Source organism: Berghia stephanieae, chromosome 7 (genome assembly GCF_034508935.2).
Source record: "Berghia stephanieae isolate SIO BIC M18660-M18661 chromosome 7, UCSD_Bste_1.3, whole genome shotgun sequence".
In the NCBI taxonomy this organism is placed as follows: Eukaryota; Metazoa; Mollusca; class Gastropoda; order Nudibranchia; family Aeolidiidae; genus Berghia; species Berghia stephanieae.
Genome location: NC_088366.1, coordinates 35,416,310 through 35,426,309, shown reverse-complemented (window position 1 = coordinate 35,426,309; position 10,000 = coordinate 35,416,310). Strand labels below are relative to the sequence as shown.

The following is a 10,000-nucleotide window of genomic DNA, read 5'->3' as shown; positions in this document are numbered from 1 at the left end:
TGATCGTCTATTGGTGATCACATAAACCTTTATAAAGGCGTGCGCATTGTTAGTCTTCTTCATGCAATGGACAAGGTTGAACAGATGATCACTTTTGATCGTAAAAGTAACGGTTGACCATTTCTGGAAGTTATTTTGATCACGCTGTCTGCTAGTGGTGAATCGCGCAATCCCTTATACCAGGGCTTGTTTGTCATTGTCTACAAGAAAGAGGTTTATATCGTGAAATAATACGGCATTGGAAATTTAAGAATTTAACACTGACTTCGTGAAGCATCAAAGATCTCCAAATATTGACATTCATTTTTACTTAATATCAAAGGAAACTTACCCACGGACATAGAAAAAGATTCTTTAATTTTAAGTTTAAGACCTTATTCTTGTGAATTATATTTTCATTTACAATATTAATCACGTAAAGGGTTTTTTTTGGGTTTTTTTTTTTGGTATGCGTTTCTGTTTATTTTTCTTGGTTTCATTCTTAGTCATTCACAAAGTAGATGAAAAGTAAAAATGGGAGAGAGATCAACTATTAGACAGAGATCTTCCACAGATCAACATAGATCGCAATCAGAACGTAGATCATCATCAGAGGGAAGGACAAATTCCAGGAGATCAAGTATGCAATCAAGCCTTTATATTGAAACACTTAGACGAAATAGCAGCAATGATTTGCTTCAGCAAATAAACACCTATTTTAAATCAAGTGGTCATTCACCAGAAAATGAACAGAGTTCATCTGTTGCTCAAAGGCCCATTACACGGCATCGCTCATTCTCTGCTGGAAGCAGTGATAGTTTTGATTCTGATGGTCAGTTGAAGTTGTGCACTCCAGATCATTGTGTTATGGACAAAAAGAAAAAAATCACAGACAAATTTAAGCAATCACAAAAACAAAGGACAACACAAAGTAAAGAGTATATCTCTTTGTTGAATCCTAAACCAAAGCCTGAGAGAGATAACATGCTTCTGTCTGTTTCTTTGTGTCCGTATTGTGGTGGTGAAATGAAAAAAATAAAGCCTGATGAAAGTCCATCTATGAATAAGTCAGGCATGTATTATAGGTCACTTAATTCGATTAGTCGTGTTTTATCTTATATTGTTCCTGCATGGTGGAAAGAACCTGAATTCATTGTCCATCCAAAACCGAGGGTTAACAAAAATATGTAAGTATCATCTAGATGTTGGTAAGCCGCTTTGGGTGCCAAATCCTAATATATGTAATATGAATAAAATGATCATAATAAATCGTTTTATTTTATTATTTTTACTATTATTGCACAAGTACCAACTGTACACCAAAAATGCATACTTGTATGCTTTTTACTTTTTAATATCTCCATACAATTAAAATATTTTTTCTCTTTTTGACATTAGAATCAATCATTAGTATGTAACTATTTTTATTCTGTTCTGTTCATACTTAAACGTTTTGTGCATTCTACATGATCTTAACAAACTCTACCTTCACATTTGTTGTTTTGTAGTATATTAGTGATTTCTTTGGTACAATGTTTCGTTGTTTTTTTTTTAATATTTGTTTTAAAAATATTTTAAATGTTGAAAATCAAGCTTCTGAAATTCGTTATTGGGCATCTCAATAGTTTAGTCTGTAGAGCACTTTATTAAAGCAAAGGGATCATCATTTGTCTGTTTTTTTTCGAACCCCTCTGTCCACATAGCAGTGGCTAGCCGAGTCTTCAATCAGATGGGAACCATTTTGTTTTATCCAAAGGGTAGCAAGCAATTATTATTGTTATTGTCTATTGATCACATAACAACTGGGATAAAGCGAGATCTATGGACCTTATAGATTACTACCTCTACTTCTACTACTACTACTACTACTACTACTACTACTACTACTACTACTACTACTACGCTACTACTACTACTACTACTACTACTACTACTACGCTACTACTACTACTACTACAACTACTACTACACAAACACCCAAAACACACCTTTAGCATTTCGATTTAACGCCCAGTTATTGGTTTTGAATTGTTTTTAAGAATTACGGATATATGAACATATGTTCACAAAAGAAAAAAAAATATTGACTGTTCCTTTCTTTGTGGAGATAAATTGTTTAATATTTGGACAATAGAGATTATTATTATTATTATTATTATTATTATTATTATTATTATTATTATTATTATTATTATTATTATTATTATTATTATTATTATTAGTATTATTATTATTATTATTATTAGTATTATTATTAGTATTATTTTTATTATTATTATTATTAATTATTATTATTATTATTATTATTATTATTATTATTATTATTATTATTATTATTATTATTATTATTTCCATTCTCAGAGTCCACCATCACACTGACTCACTACTTAGCACATCAAGTGGTTTTACTAATTACTATGGATTCTTAAACCTTTGTCTCATTCTCTTGGTGAGTTGATTTGCATTTTTGAAAGGGTATCCCCTAACTCAACTAATTGTATTTGTATGTCTGTGTTATTTAAAGTATAACAATTGTGAGTATACAAAATATTCATACAATTATCTCTTTCATTGCACACTTTCAAGAATTTGGATATATATGTGTGTCAGATGGAGAGTGTTTGGTTAAGCCGTGCAGAATGGTCAAATTGAGAATATTTTGTAATGGTGCAAGTGTAGTATAGACCAATTTTATCCAACCATTTGTGTGTAGAACACACCAAAATCAACTTGCATTACTTGCTTGACAAATTTGACTGTTTCATGACTGCCAGGTAAATTATTATATCCTTCATAAGGAGACAAATGTTTTGGCCACTTCAAGGCATATTTCATGACATACCTGGTATTCATTCAATTCGACCCAGGGCGTGATCTGCTCTTTTTCAGAATATATATATATATATGTAAATTTGCCTAATTTGGCCACCCGCTAATGCTTAAAGTTAAAGCAGTTGACCTGATCTAATTTAAAAGCTGGAATTAAATGTGCAATTATCCAATGCGCAATAGTTGTTGTGAATTATGTTGAAATATAACTTGCAGTATAATCTAACGGTAAGGGGGTGGGATTGTCAATTTAATGCATTATGTTCAAACATGTATTAACATGGCAATTTCCTGCTTTGTTAAAAGCATGTCACCTCATTTGAAGTGAATAATGCACGTTTCTCATTGTCTTTTTTTAAGATGAGGGAAAATGGTGTTCATCATATAATAAGCTAGCCCAGATAACATGTTATTTATTTCCTGATGCAATTTGTTCTTAGGTGTTATTTGTCGCCCTTTTCTACTTGTATTCTGGAGATTCCATTTGAGGGCTATCTTCTAGATAGCTTCTGTTTCCTTTACCTGATCAGTCAACCTCCATCTTATCCTTTGCTGACCTCAGGCTCCAGTTATTTTTTTCTAGCAGATTTTTGATTGAAATAATACTTAACAAAATATTAGCAGGAATCTCCTTAGAGACTTACATTGGAAAGTGTCGATTTTTAAAATTTTTATTTATTTATTTATATATTACAAATAGACAGAAATAAATAAATTTTAAAAAATAAAAAGTCCACTTAAGAACGTTTGTAAAACAATTCAAAATAAAAGACAATGACCAACATTGACTTTGCTGACAAATTAATTTTAAAGACTATTTAGATTTACAGCAGGAGTCGTATATCATATTCTTTTTTGTGGCTGTCCTGGGCCAGTGACTTATTGATCCATCCACGACTTTGCTACCTCATCTATTCCCCATCTATCATTGTTTCTTTTTAAATTGTTTTGTGTCTTAGTTCTGGAATGAGGCCAGTTGGTTTCATTTAGGTCCTGCCTGGAGTCTTCCTGAGAGGGAAACAGACAGATGATTTGCGTGAGATCATTTTATAAGAGTGATTATATTTTTTTTGCAAGCGCCATAAAACCCTTAAAAACAAATACACCAAAAAATTCTTTCATTGTAAGGTATTTTAACTTAATTTGTAACCATTTCAGTGTATCCTTTTGAGGATGATTTTAAGTGTTGGAGTTTTAAGTGTTTCAAGATTAGCTGCAAGGATGTATTGCTTTTGGAACTAACTTCTTATCGACGGTTTACAAGTCTCCTTTGTCTTGCATTTTTCTTTGGTGTTTGATATGCAAGATTTTATTAGTTAGATCATTCTTCCTTTTTACTCACACTTATATGACCAACAAGTGTTGTCGCAGTCTTGTAAATTCCCTAAATACAAGCAATCTTATGTTTGAATTGTTATACTTGTGTTTGAGGATTTCTATAGTTTCTTACTTTCTCTCTTTGTTTTTACAGGTGCTTAGTAATGCAAGACTTTTTCTAGAAAACATTATCAAGTGAGTATTTACGGCAAATGTCATACATTAACAGATTCTCTTTGGATTTCGAGATTGTGTTGTAGGAAATAAAATATTTTAGCATCATTCAACATATGTAGGACCTCACAAAATCATGGCAAAGATGCAATACACTATGTGTGAAAAGCAGATGTATGAAGGAAAATTAATTGGTGTATTACTGTCGTTTTTGTATTCAAATTGTTATATAACTTTGTTGTGAGCAAATGTAGACAATGAATTTATTAAACTAATTACGAGAACTTTAACAACAATTCCAAAGTCTTTTGTAACTGATTTGCCGTGGTTTTCCTTAGTCGTATTGCATGTTTTTAAAATTGATCCAAGAATGGTTGAGGTACTGAGCAAGTCTAACTTATTTTGTGTTGTGTATCCTTTTTCTTTTTGATATACTGTATAACCCAAAAGATTTAAGTTCTGAATTCAAACTGAATAAAGTTATCATTGAAACATTTCATTTTCCCATAAATTGGACCTCAAATGACTGATAAGATAAACCCACACAGATTGTCAATACACTGCATCTTATTAGGTTTTAAAGGGTCAGACACATCATGCAGCCTGACTTCAAAACAAGAGATTTAAAAAAATATATTGATTTTTGTTTGTTGAACCACTAAAATTGTGAAAAATAAGGTTACATATTTTTCACAAGTTTTGAAATGAAAGAGTTGAATGTAATACATAAGATTGAATGTTTTTTTTTTTTTGAAGAAAAGGTTTTATATTAATTAAAAATGAGTTTTTCTTCCTCCAGATGTATGTTTATACGAATTAGAAATATCTCTCTTCCTCCAGATATTTGTCTATACTAATTAGAAATGTCTCTTTCTTCCTCCAGATATGGTGTTTTAGTCAATTTCTCCTTCATCAAAATTCTCTATACAGATCCTTATTACTGTCCAAATCTCATATTGACCTTGTGTAAGTATTTAAAATTTACATTTATTTTACATTGTGATTCCATTGCTTTTTTTAAAAATTACCCACATTGTTTCTAATGCACTTTTTAAAATTATTAATTTTCTCAACATTTAACATATCCCATTCTTCTTTATTGTGTCGTGTATAGATGAAATTAAAATAAATTATCATTATATTGATTTGCGGTGAAGGGTTAGTGATAGTTTGGGGGGAGGGGGAGGTCTTATCCCACTCTTTGTATCTTTTGATTTTGGCTTTCTACCCTTGTCCTAGAAAGGGGTGACTTGATTTTGTTTAGACCCTGGCTAGGATCTTCTTTATTTCCCTAGAAGAGGTAATTAGCGTGTGTGTGTGTGTGTGTGTGTGTGTGTGTGCGTGTGTATATTTATATATGTGTGTGTGTTTATTTATATGTGTGTGTATCTGTGAGATAAAGAGATATTTCAGTGCTGCCTGTCTTAGAGAAGAAATGCATATTCTTATGCATTTTTATTCGTTATATGCCTATACATTTTACTGAGGTTTGTCCGCATTATTCAGTTTTTATTGTTAAAAGTTTTTTAAAAAAATTATACACTTATTTTGAGTGTGCTTAAACATTTTGATTTGTTAGATGACCCAGAAGTTCTTGTCTGGAGTTGATGTTAATTTTGGAAATCGATTCTATTTATATTGTCTTTAAAAAGTAAGCTTATTCACAAATTTAAATATTGATTATGACATTACTAGTATGGTTTGATTGGCCATCATCAGAATTAGAGCTCGTTATGTTTATTTCTTTTTCAGCATTGTACACATTTTTTTCAAAATCTTACTCATTTTGGCTCTCCATTGTACACATTTACATGGACTGGGATTGGCAGCACTGATATAAACTTTTAAAACATCGCTATGTATTAGTGCAGTATTTTCCTCCTAAGTGCTTGATGTTTGTAAAGCAAAAAAACAGGTATATTTGCTCGAATGGACACTCAGGCAAAATAATAAATGGTACACTTAAAGTCATAGAATTCCATGTTTTTCATTAGATCTGACCTTTATGTTTGTTATAGATTGGTTTAATATACACGCTATTTGCATTATTAAAACAGTCGCTCAGAAAATGATTTTTAGTTTGTGCTTCTACTAAAAAAGAAAATCGTGTAATTTATCATTATACTTTTTCGCCTTCTCTTTACAAATAACAAAACACATCTTTGTTTCTTAATCCAAACCTTGTCACTAAGAAATGAATGTTTCGTATAGATAACTCTTGGTTCCTTGTCATTTATTGGCATTTTTTGAATTTGATCATTTACTCATCTTAAAATTGTTCACCGTCTTCATATTGACTCGGGAATTATACAATAGAAATAAATATATTTTCCCATTCTGCTAAATGAATTTTTAAAAAATGATAATGCTTGCTCGTTTTGTCTTGCCACATTTTAATTGCTTGATTGTCATATTGAAATGATGAATAAAAGCTTGACAACATGCCCATCAGTTTTGAAAAGTCAGGCATACTGGTGAAATTAGATCAAAAGACCAGACACTCAAAATTTGATCAAAAATTCTGTCTCATGAGAAAAGTGGGCTTTTGGGTAGAACTTGCATTCAGGCAGTGGATACTCTTGCTGAAACATTTTATTTAATATATTAATGATTATCTCATTTTTGGAGAAATCAGAATAGAACTTGGGATCGGCTCGGCTTGACATATGGATAGATTGCTGCTACTTTATAAAGTATTCCCCATTTTCATGCTTTTCTTCGGTGCCTCAGTTGCTGTCACTGAACTCCAAGTCAATTGTGTTATGTCCCATGTTTCTTTCCCCAATAGTTGAAATGACATAAGTATTGTGATTGACATAATGCAGGATTGAGGTAGTGGCTCAAATATGTTGAAAAGAAGGAACTGGAAACTTTGATTGATGAATGTGTCATTAAATACTTCCAATAATTTTTTTTTCCCATCCCCAGTGTTGGCTCTTTATCCTGCAATAGCCTTGTTGACAGAAAAGTTGCTTGCCAAGGTAAGGCTGTTTAGTTGTATCCCATCTTCAACTATCGCTGGCTTATCATGAAAAATTGCCAGTCAAACACTTTTAACACTTTCACAACTTAACTCATGGTCATAATTATATGTTGTTGTAGTGGATTCTCTGGTTCTCACGATCAATCCTATCTGGGTTAGGAATAGGGTGTATTCCATCGAGGTTCCTTTTGAATTTTGATAAAATCCTTTGCCTTGGTTCATTTTTAAAGCATTATTTTACAAAGAAAGAAAGATAGACTAAGAGAGAGAGAGAGAGAGAGAGAGAGAGAGAGAGAGAGAGAGAGAGAGAGAGAGAGAGAGAGAGAGAGAGAGAGAGAGAGAGAGAGAGAGAGAGAGAGAGAGAGAGAGAGAGAGAGAGAGAGAGAGAGAGAGAGAGAGAAGAGAGAGAGAGAGAGAGAGAGAGAGAGAGAGAGAGAGAGAGAGAGAGAGAGAGAGAGAGAGAGAGGAGAGGGGAGAGAGAGAGAGAGAGAGAGAGAGAGAGAGAGAGAGAGGAGAGAGAGAGAAAGAGAGAGAGAGAGAGAGAGGAGAGAGAGAGAGAGAGAGGAGAGAGAGAGAGAGAGAGAGAGAAGAGAGAGAGAGAGAGAGAGAGAGAGAGAGAGAGAGAGAGAGAGAGAGAGAGAGAGAGAGAGAAGAGAGAGAGAGAGAGAGAGAGAGAGAGAGAGAGAGAGAGAGAGAGGAGAGAGAGAGAGAGAGAGAGAGAGAGAGAGAGAGAGAGAGAGAGAGAGAGAGAGAGAGAGAGAGAGAGAGAGAGAGAGAGAGAGAGAGGAGAGGAGAAGAGAGAGAGAGAGAGAGAGAGAGAGAGAGAGAGAGAGAGAAGAGAGAGAGAGAGAGAGAGAGAGAGAGAGAGAGGGGGGGGGGATGTGTTATATTTAAACTAAAGGAAAGAGATAAAATGAAAAAAAAAACAAAAACAAAAAAAAAACAACTATTATTTTTTAATGAAACCAAAATAGAGTAAACTCAGCTTGGTAATTCTCCTGAATTAAGTGGAAGGCTTGTAGTCAAGTTGGCAATGAATTTATGGATTGCAGGTGCATAATCACAACAGTGTGTTATAAACATCTTTTCGTCATGAGAGATACTCATTTCGCAGACACACAAAATGAAGGAATATTTACTGATTATATACATACATATTTATATATATATATATATATATATATATATATATATATATATATAATATATATATATATATATATATATATATATATATATATATATATATATACAGTTCACTCCGGATAATTGCATCTCGGTTAATTGCAACTTTCGGTTAATCGCAACATTTCCCAAGAAACGGAATTACTTCTATATAAAAGTCACTGGTTAATTGCAACAAACTTCGGTTAATGGCAACAAATTTTCGCCCTCAAAAGTGGTAAATTCAAGAAATCAACCTAACAAAATATCATGATTAAATTTCATCATGGAAGAAATCGCGATAAGTTGAAAAATCGAGAGTGAGCGGGATTTAATGCTACAGTAGTGTGTCACCACTTTATTAAAGAGACAAAAGAGGGGCTTTGCAGTATGGGTTTGTGATATAATTTAAAAATCATACGAGACTTACCTGTAAGGTGAAGTATGATGTGAATTATTTCATCTTGTAATATTGGAGGAATTACTTAATCCCAAGTGCTCAATAGTTTGAGAAGGAAGAAAATTCGATTTATCAGAAAAATAAAATCCCAATGATGATACCAAGTTAACAACAAATTTCACATTTAAGTGACATTCTTCCCAACTAGATCCGAGAATGAAGAAATCATCACTATGGAGGCTACATATAATGCCCTTGCTATGTAGAAAAGCCAAAATAGGCTTCATGATCTTAGTGAAGATTTGCCGGGGCATGCACACTCTCTCAAGGAATTCCATCCAATATTACAGTAGATGAACTAATCTGTGGCCATTAGATAGAAGGCAAGGGGGCTGGCCATAGTCTTTACAACAGGTAGACAATGACAGTTGTAAAGAGAGACTGAGCGATATCCTTTGTTTTTGGATTGACAATTGTGCATTGTGATCAATGAGTTTGGTGAGAGCTCTATTGTCTCTCATCAGGGCTAAACTATTTGACTCTTACAAATGTTAAGAACAGAAGAATGAAAGTGAATCCAATCTGAATAAGACGTCGACTTTCATCAAAGCTGCTTTTGCTTGACAAATCTATACAGGGATGTCATATGTTGTTTTTTGTATTCAATCATATTGCTCAGTCTGTGGTGGACTAAGAACAATGTTCACGACATCTGATTTGTGTTTACCACTAATGTGTAAAATGTTGCAATAGTAGACTAGACACTCAGCTTCCGTTAATTGCAACTTGGTTAATCGCAACATTTTTGCTGATCCCAAGGTGTTGCGATTATCCGGAGTGAACTGTATATATACATTATTTATAGACAACAAAAGGTGGCAAGTTTCTTTTGTCTGCTAGTATATTATATTTATTGGGAAGAGAGCTGTCTAACACTAACAGTGACTTATTTTGAAACTGCCTTTTTGTAGTGGTTGATAGCTCAAATTGCATTGTGGTCCTCTTCTCTTTCTAGGCCCAGTGAAGAGTTCTAACAGGGCCTATCAACACAGTTGTCATTATTCTCTAATTTAAAAAAAAAAAAAAATTAGTCTTGTTTTTATTTTAGTTCTGCAGTTTTCAACATCTTTTATCTTTTGCCTCGCTGAGCGCAA

General features: G+C 32.9%; 1 protein-coding gene across 3 annotated transcripts in view; it reads left to right on the top strand.

Annotated features, from left to right (window-relative positions):
• LOC144977151 (diacylglycerol O-acyltransferase 1-like) overlaps window positions 1-10,000 on the top strand; it is a 31,206-nt gene that overhangs the window by 377 nt on the left and 20,829 nt on the right. Inside the window, exons 1-6 of one of the 3 annotated variants that reach the window (XM_078922013.1) lie at window positions 76-213; window positions 486-1,166; window positions 2,341-2,428; window positions 4,280-4,320; window positions 5,183-5,265; window positions 7,228-7,280. In XM_078922013.1, the coding sequence (XP_078778139.1) occupies window positions 514-1,166; window positions 2,341-2,428; window positions 4,280-4,320; window positions 5,183-5,265; window positions 7,228-7,280 (918 nt within the window). In that variant the 5' untranslated portion in view covers window positions 76-213; window positions 486-513. Of the gene's footprint in view, window positions 1-75; window positions 214-411; window positions 1,167-2,340; window positions 2,429-4,279; window positions 4,321-5,182; window positions 5,266-7,227; window positions 7,281-10,000 lie in introns of those variants that run through there. The other 2 variants (XM_078922012.1, XM_078922014.1) reach the window with 2 other exon arrangements.